This window comes from Bemisia tabaci, chromosome 2 (assembly GCF_918797505.1).
Source record: "Bemisia tabaci chromosome 2, PGI_BMITA_v3".
Lineage (NCBI taxonomy): Eukaryota > Metazoa > Arthropoda > Insecta > Hemiptera > Aleyrodidae > Bemisia > Bemisia tabaci.
In genome coordinates, this window is record NC_092794.1 from 57,242,576 (window position 1) to 57,270,121 (window position 27,546).

Below are 27,546 nucleotides of genomic sequence, written 5' to 3' on the forward strand. Positions count from 1 at the left end.
TATGACATCGGTGGAGTTCGGAACATTACATCGAAATAATGGAGAATTTCCTGGTGTCTAAAATTTTATGAATTTCACAGGGTTGCCACAGCCATGGAACACCGGGAAACGTCAGGGAATTTTAAAAAGTCAGGAAAAACCTGGAAATGTCAGCGAAAATGTCGAAATTTTCGTGGGAAAATTGTCAATTTACCTTTATTCGCTTTCTAGATTGGGTTTGACGTCCAGAACATCGAATTTTGCCCAAAAACTATTTCAAATTAGGTACTTATGTCTTTTTGGCCGTATGGCATATCCTCAATTGTCAGGGAATATTACTCAAATGTGTCAGGGAAATCAGGGAAATGTCCGGGAATTTAATTTTCTAAATTTTGTGGCAACCTTGATTTCAGTCATAATTGGAACTGGGCATAGACTTACCCTTGCTTTTTAAATCGAGCAATTATTGAAGAAGTTATGGCTTAGTAATCTAATCTGACAAATATATGCACGTGTTTAAAATGAAAAATCCGTACTTACTATCACTACGCTCCCAGTCGGTTCTCGCTTTTGATCCTATTTTTCTTCAATTTCTCACGTCGGAAAAATCGCGAAAAATATCGCGCACTCAGCTGGTACTCTTCACAACCAAGCACTTTTAAAAGGAGCAATAACATTTTCTCATGCAAATTCTTCACTATTTTGCTTTACGATTTTTTTTCAAATTTGTATGACGGATCCTCCATGACGGGTCTTAATGTCATATACGCGAGAAATATTTTGCGAATTTTATGATTTATTTTGATGAGCCTTTCTAACGCCTTTCTTACGCCATTCTCTGAGCAAACTTGATTGCCGGTGACCAAGAAAAACTATCCTCATGGATGCGGTGAAGAATCAGGGTGTCTAGCGGCCGGGAGAATCGGGAAGTGTCAGGGAATTTTTTGGGGTGTCCGGGAAATGAAGGAAAACGCCACGGAATCTGCTATTTGGCATGTCAGGGAATTCCATTTTGAAAGCGATTTTTGTGTCAGGGAAACGTCGGGGAAATCAAAACACACGGATTATTCGACAAATGTTTTATGAATTTTAATCTTGCGGAAAATTTCTGCTGATGTCTTTTAAATTTTAAAAATGAGGCAAAAATATCTCGCAGAAGTTTAGGCGTCATATGTTTTGCTCCATTTATTACATTATTTTCCTAAAACATGAAAAAAAATTTCTTACATCTAATCAGTTCGAACGTGTCGAAAAATTAGGATTTTTTTCCTTCTTGTCAGGGAAAAGTCTGGGAATTATTTTTCCCATCTGTCAGGGAATTTTGAATTTTTCCCCGACTTTTTGGCCGTTTTTGTCAGGGAAATGTCAGGGAATTTTTTTCTTTGAAAATGAGTTGTCAGCAGTTTTATCTCCAAAGAATTATCAACACTTGGGGGTTTTTTTAGAAATAGATATCATTTCTAGTATTTTTTAGACATTATATATTTTAGGATCGATTTAGTTCATTTAGTCACGCGCTGTTGAACGAGCCTCTAGCCGTGAGAACTATTTACCATCCAGGTGCCAAAATGCGTAGTTTTCCGCCTCCACATCAGCCCTCAGCTGACTGAAGTTTTTTCTTTTATTTTTTTTTTATATTAATGACCCCTCATTAACAATTCGGTTAACGTCGACTCAACTTTCGTTGACGTGGCAGATCGAAACTCAAGAGCTCGTTCAAGGGTGGAATCACTACGCTCAGAAATAAACGTTGCCTGCCGTAAACGCAAGTTACAATCGACGATCCAGCTCCATTTTTTAAATATTTTTTCCTCAAATAGTTTTTCTCTGGGTCGCCTGGTTTTTAGTATATTTTTAGGTATGCTACGTAATCGGGCTCGATATGATAACAAATGAAGTAGCCGCTAAATCAGTCTATGGTGATGAGCCTTTTTCGGTTTTTAGCCGTCAATATTTTACTCCGCAGTCATATCACTCAGTTTTTCTGGGGAAAAAAACGATTCCAGGATGAAATGCAATCCGGATTTCACTCGGATATTTTGAAATTTGTAAATTGAAATCGGGCAACATGACGGTAGGAACACGAACATGTGTTCCTCGCGGGATATTTCTGGAGGCAAGACCTTGCTCACTTGCCCACCGTAAGTACCTCCCTGTACCCAATGCAGTCTCCCCGGCCCTCCGCCCCCCCTCCCCAACGTCTCGCCCCCCGATCCCGGTCACCCCCTTCGGCGTCACCCCCTCCGGCCGTACCCCCGACCCCCATGTACTAAAGCCCAATCGCGAGTCGCGTAGGCAGGATTAACGCACGCTTTTGTTTACTCTCCGGCGAGTTCAACACGCACCGAAAAAATTCCGCCGACGGACGTGTTCTGCCGTGCTAAGGAAGAACGCCCTATGAACCTTCAGACGCTGCCAAGTTTCCTTCGATAAGAACCGAATTTATTAGGAAAATTGTGAATATTTTATTCCAAAATTTCCAGACAATTTTGCGCGTAATTTAATTTAAAATATCTGAAAATTTCAAGGAAGAATTTGCATGAATGTCGTCAAAAACTCATGTTTTATCACGTGAAATTTGGCAACTCTCGAATGCTCATACGGCGTTCTTCCTTAGCACGGCAGTGTTGCCCAGCGCGGCTCGATTTTCGAATCGTTGTCGAATGACCATGATCGATAACTCCCTATCTTAACAATGCTGTTTATCGATCAAAGCCATTCGATAACAAATTAGCAATCGAATGACCATTATCGATAACTCCCTATCTTAACAACGCTTTATATCGATCAAAGTCATTCGATAACGATACAGCAATCGAGGCGCAAGTCATCCGATCCTAATGTCAAAGCGTTGGATTATTATTGACGCGCTTTGGTGGAAGGAGGCATATTGGGAGACGTCGGGCGTGAAATCCTCGACTTAAACTTAAAATTTAGGTGTTTATTTCTTCTCAATTTAAAGTTTTGGGGGCGCTTACTGAAGGAAATTTTGCGAGTAAATCAATGAAACCACTTATGAACTTCTTTGTTTAAGATGAACGAAGATTTTAAAGATTCCACCACACGCCTGCCTGACTTCTTACATTAACTTGCTCCAATGAGGTCCGCTGAAAATGGACCAGAGTCAACGTATAGAACTTACAAACTTTAGAAAGAGCGAAAAGAAAGGCTGTTTCTTCTAAAAAGAAGAATAAATAATCACGCACTGTCTTCGTCAATTGCATATGTTTTACTGGAAAAAAAACACATTGGATCTAGAGTCCGGACTCTTAAAAACATCGACAAGAAAAAATACATTTTAGTCAATCGGATTTTCGCTTAAATCAAGAACCAAGCCTCTTAATTTGAGCGGATTTCCTTTTAATTTAAGCAAAAATCTGATTGAATCAAGAGTATTTTTTCTTGTCAATGTTTTCAAGAGCCTGGACTCTAAATCCAATGTGTTTTTTTCTCCAGTGTTGAGCTTCGCGCCTTAAAAAGTTCACTTGAGATGTTACATTGATCAGTTTTCCCGTAAAAAATAAATATCCAGGGAAAATTAGGCAGCTGTAAATGCAGTAAGGTTATTCCTTGTTTAATTCGACGTTTTAACAAGACCTGGGAACACTGTATGAATCATTTTCGCCCTGCCCGTCAGTGGCGGAACGTAAATTATCGGCCATGGTTATTTTCCCATTTGAAGCTATGGCGAAGGATCGATTACTAAGGTGACCGTCGCAAACACCCCGATAATCGATCCTTTCCTATAGGTTTAAATGGAGGATCAATCGATCCATCGCAAAGAAAGACCCGCCTCCGTCCCCGAATTGTCATCAGCTCAACGAAATTCTCCCATTTGCAGCGATGGTAAAGGATCGATTACTCGTTACTCGTCGCCAACGCCCTCTTAATCGATTCTTTACCATTGACGACGTGGCGTGAATTGCGATGTATCGATTGTTATGCCATTTAAACCCATGGTGAAGAATCGATTTTTAAGGTGTTCGCTGCGAAAACCCTGTTTATCGATCCTTTTCCATAGGTTTAAATGGCATGACAATCGATGTATCGCCACGCCACTGATTGACAGAATGGCAGATCAGTCGATTCCTCGCAAAGCTCGACACGCCTCTGCCCCCGATGCTCAATCATCGTCTCGTCAGCACTTGAGACGCCCGTTGCATTCAACGACGCTAATTGAGCCCGCCTAATTTTCGCATAGCCGCCCGCTGCAGTCGTGCTATTCTTGTATGCCCAACAGTGGCGATTATCGCAAGCGAAGAGAAAACAAGAGCCGCAATTCTGTCGTGCTGAGGAAGAAAGCCCTATCAGCATTCGAGAGTCGCCAAATTTCCTTTGACACAATGTTTATTTTTTAGGAAACTAACGAATACTTTTCCTTGAAATTTTCAGGAATTTTAGGTGAATTTGCCAACAAAATCATCTGAAAAATTCAATGAAAATATTCGCGAGTTCATCAGGAAATTCGTGTTTTATCGAGTGAAATTTGGCAACGTCTGAAGGTTCACTCTGCTTTTTCCTTCACGGCAGAATAGCAGTTCGCGTGGCACCCCCTATACTTTTCGGGCGACAACGCGAGTCGCCTCTGATTCGCTGACTGTTCCCGCCGAAGGTTTGCTTCTGCCAACATTTTTACCCCTTATTGGAAATGATATGGTGCTTTTTCGCGGTGAAATAAATGGAGAACGAAGAAAGATTCACGCGTTCAAAATTTTGAAATCGATTTTCGGGAACTCTATGAGGAGAATGATGGGTGAGATGGGTCACATTTTTTCTTCATACGTAATAAATTCCTTTTTGGAAGTTCTCGAAGAAGTGAACCTTGGTGAGATGCATTTATAGTCACTTCCCCGCAATTGCCCACGCACTAATTTAAGGGTCTTTGAAAGTGAATTTCCCCTGGGTGATGAAAAAAAAGGTGAAACTCATCCCGGACCTGGAATCAAGAAGGAAGTGGTCCACGGCGTTTGACAGCATTACAGGGGTGCAAAAACTTCTTGACCACGCGACCGGGCGAGTCGCAATCGGTCGGGTGTAAAAATTAGTAGGTCACAAACGGTGTTTCGTGACGGGAAAACCGGCAGAATCATGTCTTTTTTTGTTTTGTTTTTCCTTTGTAAAACTCAGCTGTGGTGAAAACCACTTGTTTTTCGCAAGATCGGGGCAATTAACAAGCACAGAACCATAGAAAAATCATCGTTTTGAAATTTCTGTGGAAAAAAGGGTTTGAAGGCTAAAAACTTTTTGCATCCCTGTGACAGATATCCAAAAAAGGTGGAGGGGGAGGAAGGTATGAATCTTGAAAGGGAATTTTTCACGGATTTCTCGGTTGAAACCTTTTTTTTAAGAAACTTCAACGGAAAAATACACACGTGTGCAAATAAACAAAATTGAATTGAGAACGTTTCCAAGAACTTCGACGGGAACTTTCCCGTCCTTTCGCCGGCATTTGACTTTCCCGGAGAACTTCGATCCGCAAAAAGGGCGTTGAAAAACCGGAAAAAGCGTCGGACATATCATTAGTGCACGGTACCTCTCGTTGGATTCAGGCAAATTTCACAGTTTACACCGAATCTTGCCCACATCCGAAGTTTGATAACACGGGACCCAAAATAGCTAAATCGCTTTGAGAAAAAAAAATTACGAAATGGACCACTAGACAAGGTACGAATTTCAGCATTCTGATACCTGTTTCTTAACCAAAATTTCACGTAAAGCATGATGCGCACAACGAAAATTACCGAAATCAACTCCTCACAACGATAACAAGTATTTAATGATTCTTGATGCGTGAATTCAAACCACCCATGAAAACTCAATGCTCTACGTGATTCACATTGCGCGCTAAACGTTATCATGACAGTCTCTGCGATAAAAAATTATGGCATTCTCAATCTTGACGCTTTGGCTCAGCTATAGCAAATTGCCTATAGTTTGAACAACACTTGGTGGGAAATGAACATTGCTCGATTAAGAACCTTGCTGAAACCGTTGTAGTGCACGATTTGACTCACGGAGAGCTTGGAGTTTCTTGTGAACGGGCAATTTAAATTCCTCGTAACCAATGTGAAATAAAAACGTTAAAATCTTCGTTAGGAGTTGGTTTCAGTAATTTTCGTTGCGCGAATCGTGTTCTAAGTAAAATTTTAGTTCAGAAACATCATCAGTGGTATCAGAATGCTTAAATTCGTAGCTTGCAGCCTAGTGATCCATTGTTAATCAACTCGGCTCAAGTCAATCCGATTGGGAACACAAACATTCCCTCTAAAGCAGCAATGTAGTTGCAAGCAAAACATTATTCCTTTGGGGGCGGGGGGTCGTAAAATGTTGAAGCACAAATGTAATTAAGTTAGAAATAAAGATTCGCTCGCGGGAGAGCGCGCTGCGGATCCATTAAATTTTATGCAGGTGGGTCGTCCATTTTGTCGTCAAAGTAGGAAGAAAACGATAACAGGCGTCTGCGGCCCCGAGTAAATTTGAGGTTTTGTGTCTTTATTAGTCAGAACTATTCCCAAACAGGCTCCCTGCCAAATTTTTCCCCGCTGGGACGCCAAGAGGGGGCAGGGGGCGGTCGCGCGCTGCTCGGGGTTCCTCGTTACCGGAATCTCAATGGCTCCCTCTGAAACGAAAGAACGTAACTACACCTCAACGATGCCAGATTTCCACCCAAAAATTACATTTTTATAAGGAACTGTTGGACTTCTGCACTTGAACAATGCACCGATTTTTCTTGCGAGCACACCCAAGAAGCGGCAAATTTTTGAGAATAAATTGCTCGATCATGTGACTGCAGGGTGTCTACAAGTCCGGAAACAGTACTGATTTTTTAAGGACGGTCCGGAATCACTGAAAAAGTGCGAAAATTCCGAAAAAAGGTCCGGATTTTTTTTTAATTTTTTTGTCATTTTTTTCGCGATTTCAAATTTTTCTAATTTTTCTAATTTCGTCAAATGGAGGTACTGAAAAAGTGCGGAATTTCTTGAGAATGTACTGAAAAAGTACTTATTTTTGAACAGTCTGTTTTAGCAGAAACAGCTTGGACTGTAAAAAATTGAATTGTTAGAGTCAACTTGGCAACCTCGGGAGGGAGATATACGTTCCTTCGTTCGACGTATTACGCTTATCCCATCGCTCAGATGTGCATGAAACCTCGGCTCGAAAAGTGTGCGGTGTTCCCCCGTTATTTTTTCTTGAATTTGAAACTTCCCTATTTATAGACTTCAGTTGATACTGGGGTCGATAGTCTATTAGTCACCTATAAGAAAAAAAATTGGTCGGACTTACCTAAATTCAGCCTAACTAATCAAACGTTGCCTATTCTCTTCTCGTGTTTTATTTCTTAAACAGAAAATTTCACATTCTAACTTGAATGTTTTTTTTTTTTTAAATCATTCAGTACACAGAAGTAGTAAAGCAACAGCCAGAACAGTTGTAGTTTTTGAATACCGTATATATGTAATTGAAATTTGCAGACTGTTTCAAGGCGTTACGTTTGTTATATTTCTTGTCAAGAATAAAAAAAAGGCAATTAGTGCAAAATGTAGCTAGGTTGATTCAAGTCAAACCTGTCAAATTCTTCGTAGGCAACTTTATAAATATTGCTCGTTTATAGTACTTATCCGGTCTCTCCAAATTTTAATGATCAGATGGACTACATTTTGCAATTGGGAACTATAATTTCCGGCCCTGTTTTAAAACAACGTATGTGCCATCAGTTTCCGTATGCACATAAGTGTTTTTTCAGATGAGCGAGAATTTATTGTTCCGAATTGCAAAATGCATTCCAGATGATGATATCGACAAAAGGTATTCGAATACACTCGTGAGGACCTCGCCATAAAGGCCCTCTTTTTGGGAACCCGGGGGTTTTAGTGACACGTGTGTATGAAATGAAACTTTTCTTACAAAATTGAGGAATCGATTAATCATGATGCATTGAAATGGAGGAAACACAGTGAAGCCAGCTTGCGCAAATTTCCATCAAGTCAAACTGATGATGGACTGTTGACAGGCAACCACGTTATCGCCTAGTTTTCGCAGGAATGACGGCGCTGACCTATCTGTTTCGCAACTCATTTCATATTTTAAGAAATAACTAAAGCGGAAAACCTACGCAAAAAATTGGAATTTGGGACAAATATTATGTCGCAGGTTTTAACGAGCGAATACACGTTTGAATATGTGATGTTTAAAATTGACCAATAGCGCAGTTATCGTCGTTTCGCAGATGAACGGGCGTAACTACGATCCAAGGTTGCTAAATTGACTAAAACAATTAATTTTTAAAGATTTGTCATCGTGAAATGTTTGCTTAGAATTTTTCCAATTTTTTCTGTGATAAAACAAAGCAGGGAAATTTTGAGTTATTAATGTTCAGCAGTTTCTCTATGAAATTTTTAATTATTGTAAACATATTGAAACACTGAAATGTAGTTCGCTTTAATTTTCTAAGGGACGATGATATGTGGCGCCCCTATGTAGCTTTTATGCAATGTGAGAGGTTCGGGAGTTGAATTAGCTGTATCTTGAATTTTTTATAGCGCTATATTCGGAAGGCGAATGACTTCAATTGTAATCTTTGGCTTTTTTTAGTGACCTCAGTGGAACGTCCAGTAACTTTTACTCGATTTTTTACGATTTACGCGAGAAAAATATTTTGATATTGGCTTATTGGAGATACGCTGCACAAGTTAGAATGTAGCCCCTCCCTCGCGCTAATACCTAAATGAAAAAAGGAACGAGAAATGAAGTTCACCTTCAACTCTGTGGATACAATTTCAGCGGCTCAGAGGTTAAAATAGTTGTATCGCGCATTTTTGTTTCGCGCCATGTTCGAAGGACGTTGATTTTCGTCGTAATCCTCGTAAAAAAAGGGGGTTAGAAGTGTTACTCATCTGATTGACTCAATGTTAAGGACAACGTTCAACAACAATTTTCATGCTCAAAATATTTTTTCGACTTTGAATTTTTGACAGGGGCTTTACAACTAGGTAGTTGAATCCGAAACCAGCTCTTGCAATAATCTCTCTTCAAAGCCATACCGTTCAATTTTTCTTTTTAAATTTGTGCGAATTGTCTTTTTCACTACGCAATGCCAAGGATCTCCTTAAAGCTCTCTTGATTACAATATAAAGCATGCACTGGGAAAAAAAGTCGCTTGGATCTAGAGTCCAGACTCTTAGTAACACTGGCAAGAAAAATACTCTTGATTCAAGCCAATTTTTCGAAGAGCCGAGCCTCTTGATTTAGGCGGATTTCCTTTTGATTCAAGCAAAAAATCTGATTGAATCAAGAGTATTTTTTCTTGTCAATGTCAGTCTGGACTCTAGATCCAAGCGACTTTTTTTTTCCAGCGTGATATGATACCTCCCAAGGAGAAGCTTCCAACAGGGTGTCTACAAGTCCGAAATTTCCGGAAAGTCCGGAAATAGTACTGATTTCTTAAGGGCGGTCCGGAAGTACTTTAAAAGTGCGGAAATTCAACAAAAAGGTCCGGAATTTTTTTTCATTTTTTGTCATTTTTGTCGCAATTTGAGCGAGAAATTGAAATCCTTTGAATTTCGTCAATTGGAGGTACTGATGAACAGTGGCGTGGCGTGAATTGCGATTTATTGATTGTTATGCCATTTGAACCTATGGAAAAGGATCGATAAACAGGGTGTTCGCAGCGAACACCTTAGCAATCGATTCTTTCCCATAGGTTTAAATGGCATAACAATCGATACATCGCAATTCACGCCACGCCACTGCTGATGAAGTACTGAATTTTTCTGTTGAGGAGGTCCTGAATTTCTTGGGAATGTACTGATAAAGTACTGAAGAAGTACTGATTTCTGGTCAGTCTGTTTTCGTAGACACCCTGTCCTAAGAAGCTGTATGAGAAACGTCTCAGAAAACGGCTCTATCGTAAGTCCCTTTTCTGAAAACGTCATATTCAGACTTACTGCTCTCTTCGGTAAAACGGCAAGGGTAGCTTCAATAGCCAGCGCACGATCCTCCGTCCGAGATCCTTTCAATGAAGCCATAACACGATGTTCGATAGCTTGCTCGACCACAGATTACAGTGGATCGAAGCTAAACGTCAAGCATGTCATCATTATTATTTCAACGTGTTCACCGTTCGCAGCATATATGCCGTGATACCGAAGAGAGCAGCAAGTCCATTTCTATATGAGCCATGGTTAGCACATGCTTTTATGTGTCTCGAGGTTCATCCCAGCATGCACTTACGACCCTCTTCGCTATCACGGCAGAGCAGCGGACAGGTGCATCCAGAGGGGAAGGGAGTTCCTTGACGAAAATATGAATAATTATTCACTACCATTCTTATACGTACGGTCGTGCTCAGGGAGAACACCGTATGAGCCTTCAGGCGTTGCCAGATTTCTTAAAATAAAATATTTATTTTCGGCAAAACTATAAATTTTTGTTCTTGAATGATTCAGGTATCTTACATAAAATCGCGATTGGAATTTTATGCGAATTCGGATAAAATGTATCCAAGAGCTCCCCGGAAAACTCGTATTTTAGTGTAGGAAATTTGGCAACGCTCGAAGGATCATACGGCGTTTCAGCGTAGCCGGGCGGTCGAGGAAGGGAAACGCATGCTATGAATTTCATATCGAGGCACGATCCTCCGACCGGGAGGGAGAGGGGGGGGGGGTATCCGTGGGGATCCGAACTCTGTCGGGAGGGGAAAGGGGGAGACGATCATTGAATTTGACACAGAGAGTGGTTTCTGAACTCGCGGAACACGCTGCGAAAATAAATGGGACCCGGATTGAGGAGCCAGAGTTGGGTAAGAACTTCGAAAGCTCCCAGACGAAAGGGCTGTGCGGTGTCTGGAGTTTTTCCGCCGGGAACCGCCAACCGAGAGACAGTGTTTCAAATCCTAGCGCTTCTCATGGCGCACACAGGGTTGCCACAGTCCGGGAAAACCGGGAAATGTCAGGGAATTTTAGAAAGTCAGGGAAGCCGGGAAATGTCAGGAAAATGACGAAAATGTCAGGGAAATTTTTTTAAATAACCTTCATTTGCTTTCTAGAATGGGTTTGAAGTTTCGAACAACAAATGCCGAAAAACTGTTTTCGATTATGCCTTCTTAACCATCCTTTACATCTTCAATTGTCAGGGAATTTCACCACAATGTGTCAGGGAAATGTCAGGGAATTTCATTTTCTAAATTTTGTGGCAACCCTGCGCACAATGGAACGCGTCATTTAAAAAAGTCGGACATGAAGTTTTTGATAAAAACTGTAAAATTTTACGTTTATCTCGTCACAATTTTAATTTTAAGGGGTTTCTACAAACAGTTCTACAAAAAAACCAATGAAACTACTTTTAAGACATCGAAATTTCATATCAATGAAGATATACGCTTCTTAAAGTTTTTAAAGCATGTCCGACCTCTCCGATTGACTCGACCCACTGTGTGCCGGGATTGGTGGTGACAAGTGTCTCAATCCCTGTAGAATTGGTGGAGAAAAACCGACTGGTATCGCAGTCACCCTGACGTGTTACTGGAGGCGCCGACATTTTAGGAAGCGAGTCTCCTTCAAAATTTGACCGATCTAATTCACAGAAATGGCGGATTCAGGTATAACAGAATTTGTTTTGTCAATTGGTTTGGAATTTGGTTTGTCGCAGGCAATTGGTCAAATTAGGTATTTAATTTAATGCCTTGGCATTAAGTCAAAATTTTGACAGCTTACGAATCATTGTAAATTTATGAAGAAAAGCTTATAAATTTTCAATATTTTGGGGGAAAAAAACTCATCAAATATACGAATTCGTCTTGCTCCTTTCTCTTCTACTGCTTCAAATATTCAAATGACAACAGTTTAAACTTTCTTTATTTTATGACATGCTGAAAATTTCAGGATATATTTTCGTCTATGAGCAAAAAATCGTTTAAAGTATCATCGCATGATGCACATTTTTAGAAAAAATGCTTCCTCATAAAGAGCAATGAATTTACTTAATCTAAAATTAGGAAAAGAAGCAGAATTTCAATCTGAGTGAGAATATTTGACTATTTGATTTGACAAAATGCCTGATTTTACAATTTGCCTGCGGTATGTACAAAAACGAGAATTATGATACAATAGTGACCGCGGTAAAATTGACGTCTTTTCGGACCGATATGTCCGAGCGAGAGACGTCAATTTTACCGCGGTTACTGATTTATCACAACTCTCTTTTTTGTGCAGGTAAATCAAATTTTGTTGTTACAGCTAAATCCATCAGTCACATATGAACTATACATTTTGCAATTTGGAAATATAAATTCTAGCCCGGTTTAAAGACAACGTATGTGCCATTAGTTTCCCTATGAGTGTTTTTCCAGAGGAGCCCGAATTTATAGTTCCAAATTGCAAGATGCAGTCCATATATCAGACCGGTCGAATTTTGAAGGAAACTCGATTTCAAGAAATTTTTGTAGCCTTTTCAAAACATTATGTAGGCGTTGCTGTTCTCTCCGGTAACACAGCAGTGCACCTAGCTGCGATACTGTAGGTAAGGCATGTCTCTCGTCAAAAACTCGGACGCCGACAAAAATCGCTTTTCTGAAACATTTCCTCTAATGACCGAGGTTCATTTTCCTGTAGCGCGTCACATTTATTTTAGAGTAATAGTTAAATTTATTTGCCGGCGCGCTCTTCGCGCGAGTTGTGAACTCTGAATTCCGTAGTTGGCACGTTAAAGTGCAGCCGGTGCAAGGTAGTTAACTTTCGTTAATTTTACGCCGATGCATGTTCGGAATCGTTTAGGTTTTTCGGATGTGCCGGGCCGGGGCCGGGCCCGCTACGAATAAATCCGTCCTCCAATTTCTCACGCCATCGAAATGAAGGCTAAAAATCATTAGACTGAACGAAACAGAAAGGAACCTAGTAGGTACAGTTTGGATGTTTCAGCACTGGAAAAAAAACGCGTTGGATTTAGAGTCCAGACTCTTGAAAACATTGACAAGAAAAAATGCTCTTGATTCAATCAGATTTAAGCTTAAATCAAAAGGAAATCCGCTCAAATTAAGAGGCTTGGTTCTTGATTTAAGCAAAAATCCGATTGAATCAAGAGTATTTTTTCTTGTCGATGTTCTTAAGAGTCGGGACTCTAGATCTAATGTGGTTTTTTTTCCAGTGAGTGTTAAAAAGCACGGAGTAAAATCCGGAGTGAACTTTACTCCGGAGTTTACATTGCCTCCGAACAATGGAAGTGATATGAGTGCGGGGCGGCATCGACTCTTCATGCGGAGTGAACTGCGCTCGCTTTTACAGAGCGCACTACACTCCTTTTTCTTATCACTCAAATTTTAGGGGCTTAAGCGTAGGAGTGAAAGGCCCTTCGTATTTCGCTCCATGGTCTCTGACAGTATTCTCATTTATTTTATTTTATTTATTCATTTTCTTAATTTGTTACTCTCTGTATTCATTTACTTAATTTTTTATTTTATGCGGGTATCAATTTTTTTTATTCGATGTATTAATTTATTTTCATTTGTTTAAGTATCAATTTTCTCAGTTTGTAATTCTGTTTTATGTAGACATTAATTTAGTTAATTTTTTTATTTTATCCATTCATTTGTTTACTTACGTATTCGCAAGAAAAAAAAAAAAACTCTCAGAAACGTGACCCGAACTGTTTGTAACAAGGTGATAAAATAGTGCTGCGTCAATACTATTTTAAGAGGAAAACAAGGCCAAAGTTGAAAATATGTCCAATTAGGGTTGAAAATTTTGAGCTCTAAATTTTTTACTCTACTAGGACATTTTTGGAACTTTTTGGCCTTGTTTTCCCCGCAAAATAGTGTGGACCCATTCTCCTGATACGTATGTCTTGGTTTATTCCATTTTTTACAAAAAAAATTCTCCTTGAAATGAGGAGGCTTGCTTGCCGAGCCCTAGGTCCCTGGAGGGCGCTCAAGCTCATCCGCAGTCCGCAGTGCGCGCCTTAAGCTGTCGTGCTAAAGAAAAACGTCGTATGAGCCTTCAGACGTTGCCAAGTCTCTTCCGTTAAAAACCTATATCACTGGGAAAATTCTGCATATTATTTTCCACAAATTTCAGACAATTTTACACGCAATTTAATCTAAACAAATCTGAAAATTTCAAGGAAAAATATGCACGAATGTGGTGAAAAATACATGTTCGAATGTTCATACGACGTTTTTCCTTAGCATGACAGTAAAGGCCTTATCTTACGCCAGTTACGGCACAGACTCAGCAGTGGAGTGGCATGCTTTGCGATATATCGATTGTTCTGCCATTTAAATCTATGACAAATAATCGATTTTTAAGCTGTTCGCCACGAATACTCTGACTATCGATCCTTTTCCATGGGTTTAAATGGCAAAAAAATCGATATATCGCAAAGCACGCCACGCCACTGAGCCTCAGCCACTGCCGCGCCGCGCCGCTCAGCGAACGATACGTTTCTTTCTCCGCCGCGCGCGTAAGCGCGTGGGAAGGAAAGAGAGGAGGAAAGGGAAATGATAATCGGCAGTGCCGTTGAAAGCATCATAATGACTACAGGCTTGTCCCGAAAATATACACATGTTCGGTTTCTTGTCGACAGATTTTCTCGTCGCATTCCTCTCGGTTTTTTGTTCTTAAGGTCATTATTTTATTCGTTCTATAGTTTTTTATTTCTCTGCTTGTGTTTTGGGTTGATGAGTTTTTTCTTCCTCCACCCCTAATTTTTAAACAAGAAGCTTCTCCATTGACGGCGTTGAAGTATCAAGTATTTGTTAATTGGTCGTATTCACTGGCGAGGCGTAAATGATCGATATTTCTCCATTTGAAGCTATGGTAAAGAATCGATTATTGAGATGTTCGCTGCGAACACCCTGTTTATCGATCCTTTCCCATAGGTTTAAATGACAAATCAATCGATACATCGCAAAGGAAGCCACGCCTGTTGGTCTTATTGCGCGTCATCTGATGATACTCCTTACAACACTGTAAATGTTGTATTCTCTGAAGATTAATAGGACCGCGTTAAGAAGAAAGGAACCAAGCCACACCAGCTACTGCCAAAAATTAGGCAATTTAATTGTTTAAATGAAAATGGTTGTGTGAATTCTCGTGCGAATAAAATTTGTGTGTGCGAATTCTCCATTGGGACAGATATCCCCAACTGGTCGGTCGTGTAGAACAGACGTGGCCAAATTCTCGAAAGGGAATTTTCTCTGAAATACAAGTGACTTAACTCAAAGGAGCCGAAGGATTCTGCCCAAGTAGCTTTCTCTCAGGAAAGTCCACTAGCGGCCCGAGCTCCTAACCCCCCCCTGTTTTTTCTATGAGTCTCCCCTAAACTCAAGCTTACATATTGAAGACGGAAGAAGGTGCAGCCGGGAAACCCATAGTCGGGAATATTTCCCCCTGGTAATTTTTTATTTATTTATTTTTTTCTCTTGCACTTTTCGCCAGGGATCGAACCGAGAGCTAGCGTCGCGTCGTCGCGGTGGTGGTGGTGGGGGGGGCTCCGCAACCTTTTCGAGCGGGAAGGGTTTTATCGAGTGCGCCCACGCGGCTGTCGGGGCGCCCTTGATCGGGCGTCGAGATGAAAAAAGGTAACTAACACCGTCTCGTCGCCTAATAACACCGCGACACTCTCCCCCCGCCGGGAATCCTTTACAACCTTCCTCCTTTCCCACCCTTTTCCCGTGAAGCGACGCCTTTTCATTTCGGAGTCGCCGACCCCGATACGGAATACCCATGCAGGGAGATTTGGAGGGAGGTTGATCCGCTATAGCAATGATGGGTGGAAAAAACTAGGGGCTACACTGCCGTGCTAAGAAAGAACGCTGTAAGAACATTTGAACATTGCCAAATTTCCTCCCAGAAAAGATTTAATCTCGGAGAAAATTATGAATTTTTGTCCTTGCAGTTTTTAGACCTTTTAGATCAAATTACGAACAAAATCCTCTGTAAAATTGGAAGAGAAATATCAACAAATTTTCCCGAAAATCTATGATTTCTTGAAGGAGATTTGGCAACGCCTAAAGGCTCACACAGCGTTTTTCCTTGGCACGGTAGTACACAGAGACAAGAGACCCTCCACTAGTATCTTGGCCATGGTGGAAGCTTTTACTTTCGGGACTTCAGCATTCTACTGTTGACTTACCTACATGGTTGATGTTCAACAACGTGTTGGCAGTTTCGTTTTGCAAACAAGCCGAAAATGGCCGACGTTTGGGAAAGTTGTTTGGCTCATGACGTCATCCGAAGCTCATCATCGACCATGTAGGTAAGTCAACAGCCGAAACTAGGGTGATGACTGTTGCTCCCTAATAATTGTCCATAAGGAATTGTTGAAACCCCAAAAGTAAAAGCTTCCACCTGTCGCTAGGAGGCTAGTGGAGGGTCTCTTGTCTCTGGTAGTACACGACACGACCCAACCTCTAAAAAGACATAGGCAGATTCTGACACTTCGAATGGAGGGCCGTAAGAGGGTTGAGGGGCTTCCCCCAAAAATGTCTGATATCTTAAAGCATATCATATGCAGTTTGAGCTGAGTTTGAGTCAGTTTCGTCATGTACAATTATGACCAACTGTAAGTGTTCTTCCTTCTTCTCTCCTCCGTTCGTTCCTTCCTTCTTTCTCTCTACCTTTTTCCCTCTTCCTTTTTTTCGGGCGAACGGGGGAGACGTAAGCCCCCTATGCCCCCCCTCTTAGATCCACTTATGCTAAAAGACGCTTCCTGGATCTTATTTTAAAAAAATTGAGAAAGCGGGCGCATCCAGAGCCCATTGCGGGTTATTACATGCCATTAGCCGAAAAAATTATGAAAATCGGCCTTGCAGATCTACAACAATCGCAACTTATTAAACGTCTCTTTAACTATCCATCGCATTTTTTGTAAGGGGCCGAGTCGATTTTTGGGGAAGCACCCCCCCCCCCCCCTTTGGTCTCAACCTTGAATGTCATGGCCACGCAAAGTCTCTTGGACTTTTCCAAATCGGAGTGTCTAGCATCGGATTTGAGGTCAATCAGGATTCAATCCTGATGTCATCAGGATTTGAGGAAAAATCGGTCGTAAAATCAGGATTTGAGGAAGTTGGCCGTCCGATCGGATTTTTTTATCGAGCTGTTTTTGTGAAGTCACATTCGCCAATTTTTCTCCGCATAAAATCAGGATTTGATCAGGATTTGGAAAAATTATAAAATCAGGATTTAGTAGTCAAAAGTGAAGATTTCCCAAAATGAAAAAAAAAAACTAGACACCCTGTAAATTATTTTTGAAATTTTTTTGGTTTCACTCGGGCAATAAGGAAACTTTGTCCACACTCATGCCGAAGTCTTCTGAAAGTCGGTCAAACAATTCGGCGTGTAAGCTCCGCTCGGTTTGACCTTTGAAGGAAGAAGGTGAGAAAGAATAAAAAGCGAAAAAAAAAAAAAATAAATGGAAGAAGAAAAAGAAAAGGACCCGCGAAAAATACGAGGATAAAGGGCATCTACGGGTCACTTCCGGGTGGCGGAACACTCGTGAGCTTGACCCCGCTTTTTCGCGTAAAACCGATCGCGTCTCGTGACCGGCACAGGTGTACCCGTGCCCCGATAACAATAGGCACCGAGGTTGCCAGATCGCTAAATAAAATGTTCATATTATACGGTAATTTACACGAGCTAGTGTTGATTTTCAGCGCAATTTAGCGACCATGATATCGCAGTTATAGTCTCGAGGGCAGTCGTCGGATTGTATTTTGCAGTGAAGGACAATTCGTAAAACAGGATAACATACAGGGTTATTCAAAAGTTACGCACCATTGGCTATGAGGGAGGTGGCCATTTGAAATTTTAGAGTTGCCCCCCCCCCCCCCCCCCCATCCGAGGGGATCAAAAACTGGAAAGTACCTATACAAGTTTCCCCCTCGATATGAGGAAAAACGTCTTAAACCGAAGTCGATATCATATTTAGAACTTAAGTTATGGCCAGCGGTACGTGACTTTTGAATAACCTCGTATCATCGAAAAGTCAGGGAAAACCTGGAAGAATTTTAAAAAAAGTCAGGGAGCTTTGCTGCAGACCTTCGACATTTTTCTTCCATTTAAAACGTCGCATTATTTTAAATTTACTGAGACTTAGTGCCCAAGATTCTCCTTGAAAACATTTTTTAAAATTTATAATGCCTTTTTTTTATTTTTTTGAAAACTCGGGGTTAGGTCAAGAAATTTTGAATTACAAGGAATTTTTTCACCCTGTAACATTAGCGCATACGTTCTCTCTGAGAGAAGCCAGAAACATAGTAATTTCTCACAGCAACATATGATCTCCGTTAAATTTGGCTACAGATATAGGAAAAGTGAAACAGGAGCGATTTATAAGTTAAGTCACACAAAAATTTGGAATTTCAGATCCCTCGTCACACACGAAATTAAAATCCGGCAACATTTGAATGCTCATACGATGCTCTTGCTTAGCCCGGCGGGGCATCCGGCTGAATATGCCAGGAACGCACCCATCCCTGCGAGAGCGGGCCTATCTTCTGCCAAAATCTCCTCCGACGCGACGCCGACGCTCAGACTTAAGGGCTTAACTGGTTGTCCGAGTCGAGCCCTATCTGCTATATAACTCCATACTCGCCAGGGTCCACGTCAAAATAAGAATCCGATCTCACGTCAGACAAGTGACGAAATGTCACGACGATGACTCAGAGGCCAGACTAGTTTCGAATCCAACCGATGTAGCGCCGCCGCAAGTCTTTTCCCGCGCGAGCCCTGAAGCTCGTAAGAAAGCGCGCAGTTCAGGGCTCGTCCGAGGATCGACATGCTCGCTTTTGACGCGGCCCGACCCAAATGCCAGCTTCGTTAACGCCGATGCAGGTTACCGATTCGCTCGCCCTCTTTACCGACTAATTTAAATGCGCGCGCCATGCGTTCACCCGCTTTTGCGTTCGCCTGCAGTCATGGGAACGGCGCGGTGCCGCGAGACGGAGCCGTTGACCCCTCTCTGTCTACAGTACTTTTCGACCGAAAGACGTCATAGTTTCGACGTGATGGACGTCATTATTTCGCCGGCGAGCGAAGATACGACCCCTCCTTCCTCCTGCCGAAAGGAGGGTCCATTTGGCCTCTTATTTTGAATAAGTAAGCCAGCAATGGACCACTAGACAAGGTACGAATTTCAGCATTCTGATACATGTTTCTCAACCAAAATTTCACGTAGAACATGATACGCACAACGAAAATTACCAAAATCAACTCCTGACGAAGATATTTAATGATTCTTGATGCGTGAATTCAAACCACCCGCTCATGAAAACTCAATGCTCTGCGTAATTCACATCACGCGCTAAATGTTTATCATGACAGTCTCTGCGATGTAAAAATCTTCAACTTCAATCTTGACACTTTGGCTCAGCTATAGCAAATTACCAATAGTTTGAACAACACATGGTGGAAAATGAACATAGCTCGATTGAGAAGCTTGCTGAAACCGTTGTAGTGCGCGATTTGACTCACGTAGAGCTTTGAGTTTCTTGTGAGCGGGCAGTTCAAATTCCTCGTAATCAGTGCGAAATAAAAACGTTAATATCTTCGTTAGAAGTTGATTTTGGTAATTTTCGTAGTGTGAATCGTGCGTTCTACGTGAAATTCTGGTTAAGAAACATGTATCAGATTGCTTTAATTCGTACCTTGTATAGTGGTCCATTGAAGCGTATTTTCGTTGATGACCGGTCGAACCAAAATGGGTGGACAGAATGTCAACAAGTCCGGAATTTCCGGAAAGTCCGGAAATACCACTGATTTTTCAAGGGCGGTCCGGAAGTACTAAAAAAGTGCGGACATTTTGCAAGAAAGTCCGGAATTTTTTTCATTTTTGTCGCAATTTGAGCGGGAAATTCAAAGTTTTAAATTTTTCGAATTTCGTCGGTTGAAGGTATTGATAAAGCACTGAATTTTTCTGTTGAGGAGGTACTGAATTTCTTGGGAATGTACTGAAAAAGTACTGTAAAAATACTTTTTTTTGGCCAGCCTGTTTTAGTTGACACCCTGGGGTGGATCGTGCGGTTTCGTATTTAGTTTTGACGCGATCATAATTTTTCGGAACAACGTCGGGACTCGTCAGACGGGTAGAAGGTGGAATTCTGCAAAACGGAGCCAAAATGTAATCCTAGGGTTTAGAAATGACCTGATGAAGATGATGGCATCCGACCAGCATCAATTTCGAAAGTCTAACATCAAATGTTTACTAACCCGATTATGATCTCGTCGCCATTATCGCGGCATTTTGGCTCGACCGATCATCAACGAAAATACGCTTCTGGACTGCGTTTTGTAATCAGGAATAGCTATTTCTGGTTCATCCATAAAAACACCCACCATGTAGTCCTTTTAAGCATGCGTGTGATGACGTCAGGCAAATCGCACCTTAAAGTGGAAAACTAAATGTATTTAGTACTGCGAAAAAACCCATTTAAGGTCAAAATTATCGATTCTCGGTCTAACGCGCTGAACACCATTTAATTCTCTTAAGAACACTTTCTTAAAGTTCCAAACCATAATCTACATCCGTAATAATGTTATGAGCTTTTAAACTAAATTGTCTCGAAGGTGGCAACAGCACCGGCAAACTGTATCAGCATTTTTTTCGAATTTCCCATTTTTTCGTCCTCAAACTGATAATTGCTGTCAAATGGTCAATCTCTAGGTGTTTTTTGCGCTAAATAATGCAGCATTATCCCCTCTGAGATGTGGTAAAGCTATGTATCCCCCTCCCGTCTTCTAAAGGTACATTTTGCCTGAATCCATCATTTATTCAAACGTACGATTTTGTGTAACCATGCGGTAAAGCGGTTGGATTCGCAACTTGGTTCAAACGTGATACATCAGAATTTAAGTAAGAAATCAATCTTCGTATGAATAATGACAACAGCAAGATTAATGCATGTTGTCTGCGAACAGGAATCAAGCGTGCAAGTTAGCATCTGATAGGCAGTCGATAGACAAGACGCGACGCACAGTGGATCGAGTCAATGGGAGAGGTCGGACACAATTTGGAAACTTTAAAAGCTGATAACTCCGTTCATACAAAAGTTTGAGGTTTTATAAGTGGTTCCATTGGTTTCATCGTGAAATTATCTTTCAGAAGCACCCTTCAAATTTTAAAATGTGACGAATTAAACATAAAAATCTGCAGTATTAGTTAAACGTTTCGTGTCCGACCTCTCTGATTGACTCGATCCACTGTGCGACGACGACGACGACGGAGACGATTATGGTAGCGCCTAATTTCTTGATGCAACTATTCGTGTTCTGTGGATGAGCGTGTCACATACTCAGTCAGTTGAAGGGGCTCAGGAAAATTTCCGACTGCAGAATCTGAACAGACTCATGCTTCTTGTACTTCGAACCCCTCCTTCGGCAATAGCTGATGCGGCTCGGTTCCTGTCTGCCTAACGCGGTCCACTTGCGCCTCTTTTTTCTGTGACTCTTGATTCGGGCAAAGGCTTAACCGGGTTGATTTTTGTTTTTGACAGATGACGTTGGCGGCCCGGAGGCGGTAGAAGCGGGGTTCGGGCTTGAGGATGGACCACAGCGTGAAGGCGATGCCGTCGCACCGGAAGCTGGTGTTCTCGCGGCTTCTGGACCGGCACCGCTTCGAGAACGACGAGCTCGAGTCCCTTTACCAGCGCTACATCTGCAAACTCCAACACTCCTCCGTCGCTTCGGTCGTCGGCCTCTTCATCCTCCTCACCGCTCTCCTCGCTAATTTCAGGTAAGAGAACCTCTCCAGGGTGTCTACAACAGTGTTCGAAACTCACAGGCGCCAACGCGCCAAATGCGCCCAAAAAATCGGCCATGGCGCCGAAAAAATGGTGTCTCTGCGCCAACGTGGCCCCTAAAAGTTGCCCTCTAAAAATCTGAATTTTCATATTAAGTGATAATTCGAAATTTTTAGCACCACAAGTGAAAGCTTTTTCTATTCTTCATGATATCATCATTTGTGCTTTTGTCTTCCCCAAGTTACAGCTACTTACTAGTTCTGTTACGAAAACATCTTGCGTCTAACTTTTCACTAAATGCGCCGCAATATATAGGCAAAAAGTCAATTTGGCCCCTAAAAAATCTTCAATGGCGCCTAAAAATCGGGCTTGATGCGCCACATGGCTCCTAAAACTCAAAGGTGAGTTTCGAATACTGGTCTACAAGTCCGGAATTTCCAGAAAGTCCGGAAATAGTACTGATTTTTTAAGGGCAGTCCGAAAGTACTAAAAAAGTGCGAAATTCCGCGAGTAGGTCCGGAATTTTTTCATTTTTTTGTCATATTTGTCGCAATTTGAGCGGGAAATTCAATTTTTTTGAATTTTTCGAATTTTGTCAATTAAAGGTACTGAAAAAGTACTGAATTTTTCTGTTGAGGAGGTACAAACTGATATACAACCTAATTGCGGTAGACCCACGGGTTGTAAGACGATATGTTGGAATTTTTTTGGCCAACGTGCGCTGAAAATCAGCATAAAACTGAAAATCTCAATACAGAGGGAAAAAGCTCATATGAGCACAATTTTCCCTCAAAGAGATACGCTGTTTGGTGCAACACTAGGACTGCACGAGGATTGGCCCAACAAGGCCGAATCGCGTCTGCAGTTGCCTTCCTGAATCCTCGTCACTTGTGTTGCACAAAGCAGCGTAAATCTTTGAGGGAAAATTATGCTCATATGAGCTTTTTCCCTCTGTTTTGAGATTTTCAATTTTATGCTGATTTTTAACGCATGTTGGCCAAAAAATTCTAACTTACGGATGTGTACTTGATTCGATGTAAAACCTCGAAAATGGTTTCAACCCTTGACGATGAGGACCCCTTAGCAGCAATGCAAGGGCTATACGTGACCATTCAGAAGAACGCCCAAAATTGTATTTTCCTCGCCGAAACATTGCATTTTCTAAATTTCAAAATACTGTGCGCTAAAAATTGTTTGTGAAAATAATTTTCATAAGATATCATGCCAAGAAAAAAACATTGAGGGGTCTGGGAATTCAAGAAAAGCCATCTTGAACAGGATCAAAATTAGAAACGTAAAAAAAGAGACAAAAAAGAGAGACATAGAATAGTAGAGTAAGTAGAAAGTAAAGAAAAACTAGCCAATTAAAAGAAAAGGAAACGGAAGGGGGATAAGGAGAGAAATCGGAAAATGACAAGCTTTTGAGAGTGTTTGTCGTGACCCTCCAAAAACCTTTTTAATTCAAATTTTTAAGCTTCTACATCCCCAAATTAATATTCGCAGAATGAAAGTGGGGTGTTTTGATTTATTTAATGCCTCATACAAAAGTCTCTAAGAACTATTCGAAATATTTTGTTTCAGCTTAATTTATGCGCAAACTCCAACAGCGCAAAATGTATACCACCTGTTTCACTGCTGCATCTTTACATTCCTGCTCATCTTCATAAACACGCGTGCCATGGATGATGCTTACTTGGTGTGGGTCTGCTACGGCATTCTCTTTTTCTGTACCTCCTTCGTAGCTGCTTCCCTTCCTTTCAGTTCTTCAACTCCAGAACCAAGCCCTAATTTCCCGCTCAAGATGGAGACAAGGCGTGTGATCGCAGAAGGTATTTGGCAGGTGCTTTTTGTCGTTTTCCTAGCGTATGCCATGCTACCCATCAAAACTTGTATCGCCACCTTATTTGGGCTCATCTTGCCATTGTTGCACCTTATTATCTCCATGACATTTTCAAAGGAGTTCGTCAATCTCTCCATTCAACAGGTTTGTATTTTATATCCAGCTTTGGTTTAAATTTATGAAAAGTCTTCAAGGAATGACACAGCATTAGTTTTGCCTTGAAAGATCCTTGAAAATATTTGAATTTTTTACATGTTTTTAAGTCTTTGCACATGATTGAATGTGGGGCAATTTCCTAAATGCACTGGAGAGTTTTTGTTACATCATATGGTGGTTCATCGATGAATGTGTGAAAGATGAGTCTTTTTACCCCTCTTTTAGGATGAAGACTTCGCAAATATTAACTAGTGTTGTCTATGAATTGTAAACCCTAATTTTGTACATAGGCAACAGAGAATAATTTCAAAGGAGAAAATAATACATTTCCAAAGCATTTTTTGAGGTGTCTAAAAATTTTATATTAGTTCTTGACAAATCTTTGAAAGTGACTGGTTTGACTGATTAAAACTCTTTGACAAGTCCTTGATTATGGTTAATGATTAACTGTGAAAGAAAGCCTGTAGATAAACCATATGACAGTCCAAAGGAGGAACTGAATTTTCTCTATCCCTTCAATTCGAAATTTGCAAGAGGAAGAAGTAAATGGAATTTTCAATTGATACCACTAATTTGTGAGGTCAAAATGAAAGTATATCTTTCGATTGTAAAAATTGCGTCGGAGAAAGAGGAATGAAGTAGGTAGCTCGCAAAAAATAATTGATTTACAGTCTTGCCAGTAAATTTATACAAGAATTTTGCACAGGAAAGTTATGCCATTATCAACTCGTTTTGTCCTGTAGTATCTATTATTTGTCGCATCTATCAGTCGTTCATATAACAAAAGTCTTTAAATATCGGAATGTTTTTTGGTTGGCCTCAAGCGGAAATTAAGAAATTATAATTTATGTATACATTTTTTTCTCTCGCCCCCATTTCACTTTCAGTCCTTTTTTGAGAGGTATACTAAATTTTAATATAGCCTATGTGGCTTGCTTTACTTATTGATTCAATTGTAGGAATTTTATGGGCTTGTAGAATTGTAGATATCTCTCCCACTATTTCCTTTAATGTTCTGTTTTTATCCATGTTTTTCTTTCTCTTTATGAAGGTTGCAGCAAATGTTATTACATTCATATGTATCAACATAGTTGGTTTCTTCCTCCACACTCTGATGGAGAATACTCAGAGAAAAGCTTTTTTAGACACGCGTAACTGTATTGCAGCTCGGTTGGACATGGAAGATGAAAATGAAAAATTGGTACGTTTCAATATTAGCTTTATCATTTCATTTTATCAGGTGTTAACAGACTCTGCGTTTTGTCAAATCAATTACCACTACTTAAGCTTGAATATTATGATCAAAAAAAAAAATTGTTCAGCTTCATTCTAGACTTTTCTATAGTCTCTTTAACTAAATTTTCTAGAACGGAAAAAATCAACGATTCCTCGTAATTTATATTTGAGTTTGTCTATAGGTGAAGGCACTTTTATCCCTGAGAACTCAAAATTGAGTCATTGACTGCAGTGCAAGGTGTAGAAGAGTATTTTGTGAACATCGTGGGTCGAAAAAAATGTTTTTTAATGTTTACTTTTCCGAAGTTTTCAGTACCCTGATGAGGTCTAAGAAATATTTAGAACCAACTTAAATAAGTGAATTTTTTTTCTTTTCCATCAAAGAAATGGTTGCTGTCAATTTTATCAAATAAAAAATTGAAGTATTAATTTTTAACCAAATGGAAACAATTATTTTTTCATTATTAGTCGGAGAGACGGCCGAAGACTTAAGTTTAAGAGTTTTATTCTTGCCAAAAGGACTATAAATAAGATGTAATTCTGATTCTAAAACTTGCTAGTTTTCAAAGTGTTGTTGAACTCAATGTTTTCATAAAATCTGTTCAATGTCATTTATACAGTAGTATTTAATACAAACTCATTATCTTTTATTTTTATTTTATATCTCTGGTCTTAAGCATTATATTTCATCCTAATCTGTTGCAGGAACGTTTACTGTTATCTGTTCTTCCTCAACATGTTGCAATGGAAATGAAAAACGACATTATATCTCCGGTTGAAGGGCAGTTTCATAAAATTTATATTCAACGCCATGAAAACGTGAGGTATGTGATAAAGTGTTTCTTTATTCTGTTGGGCTTGAAATGCCTTACTGTAATAATGAGTGGCAAGACTCAATGGGCCTGTTGCAAACTTTTGCTAGAGCAAAAATAAGAGTTGTTTCTTATAGCTAATGCCTCAAAAATCACGATGAGCGCATCGGCAAAGTCTGAAATGCACTCATAACTTCACAGTCTGCGTAAGAAATTTGCGGTTTTTTGAGCTTCCCGCTTCAAAAACGATACTACGACACAGGTGAACATTTTGTAAGAGGAGTCGCTCCATCGTCGGCAATAATCATCATGGCCGACGCCAATCCGCCGAAACACGTTTGATGGGACGAGATATAATAACACCTGAACTGGATTAGACCGGATAACAATCGGTGTGTTAACGTTCATATTTTCCACGCCCGAATTGATTGACCTTGAACTCTCCTCAAATCACGCACGGAACTGCGAGCAAGCGTCGGCCATGATGAATATCGCCGACGATGGAGCGACTCCTCTAACAAAATGTTCACCTGTGCCGTAGTATCGTTTTTGAAGCGGGAAGCTTAAAAAAACGCAAATTTCTTACGCAGATTGTGAAGTTATGAGTGCATTTCAGACTTTGCCGATGCGCTCATCGTGATTTTTGAGGCATTATCTACAAGAAACAACTCTTATTTTTGCTCTAGCAAAAGTTTGCAACAGGCCCATTTTACGGTCTTACTCTTATTAAATTCCTTGAGTATTTTGCTGAAAGATTGATGATGAAGATTGGAAATGTTGGTATTATAACACCATTTTTGTGCCTATCAGGCCAATTCCATCTTACCTGCTCCTGTATAAGCCTGCCAGGTTTTACTAGAGGCTAAGTCAGCAAGTCAGAAATATCTAGATTGCCATTAAATATCAAATTCTTCATTTTTATTTTCTCTTTTCAGTATCCTGTTTGCAGACATTGTTGGATTTACTGTTTTGGCATCACAGTGCACAGCTCAAGAACTTGTCAGACTTTTAAACGAGTTGTTTGGCAGATTCGACCAATTAGCAAATGTAAGGAGATCTTTCAGTAGATTATAAAGTTTTTCTAATCTTAAGTTAAGCTTTTTGTTGGTTATTTAAAGTGAATTTGTCTTTAACCTTGTAAAAAAAGGTCTTAGTTATAAGGACTTTGTGTTAGGTTTTGGTTACTTACCACTCTTACCCTTTTGTTTTTAGTCCGAGTTTCTTTGGTTGGAATTTCCAAGTAACTCCTTTTATTTTATATCGGATATGGCGTCGGAGTATCTAAATTTGAAATATCTATTGTTCATTCCAGTATCTTAGTGGATTTTTGACGTATGAATCTGCAATACGTTCATCTCCTTTCTTTGACAAAAATTATGGCATGGCATCAAAAATGTATCTGTCAAACTTCAGTACATTGATGGGTTTTTTATTTTATTTTAACCAATTTTGGACTTCAGCATTTTTAAGAAACAGACTAACTGACTAATTTTAGAATAGGTGGAAGCAGCATGCTTGTCGTGTTTTGTTCCCATTAATTTTATCCATTTGATAAAATCGAAAATTTAAACCAGACATTTTTTTTAATTTCAGGATAACCATTGTCTCAGGATAAAAATTTTAGGTGACTGCTATTACTGTGTCTCAGGATTACCAGAACCACGCTCAGATCATGCTCATTGCTGTGTCGAGATGGGCCTTGATATGATTGATGCAATAGGGTAAGTAAAAAACAGATAATCCCGATGTTACTGAAGGATAATGTAAATTTCATGAAGGAATTTTGTTTTTTGAAT

At 40.3% G+C, this 27,546-nt stretch overlaps 1 protein-coding gene across 4 annotated transcripts in view; it reads left to right on the forward strand.

Moving 5' to 3' along the window:
- Nucleotides 1–27,546, forward strand: part of rut (adenylate cyclase rutabaga) — a 67,021-nt gene that overhangs the window by 7,231 nt on the left and 32,244 nt on the right. For all 4 annotated transcript variants that reach the window (XM_072295921.1, XM_072295922.1, XM_072295923.1 and 1 more), the window contains exons 2-7: nt 21,461–21,699; nt 23,288–23,690; nt 24,754–24,903; nt 25,644–25,762; nt 26,686–26,797; nt 27,344–27,471. In XM_072295921.1, coding sequence (XP_072152022.1) covers nt 21,509–21,699; nt 23,288–23,690; nt 24,754–24,903; nt 25,644–25,762; nt 26,686–26,797; nt 27,344–27,471 — 1,103 coding nt within the window. In that variant the 5' untranslated portion in view covers nt 21,461–21,508. The remainder of the gene's footprint in view (nt 1–21,460; nt 21,700–23,287; nt 23,691–24,753; nt 24,904–25,643; nt 25,763–26,685; nt 26,798–27,343; nt 27,472–27,546) is intronic.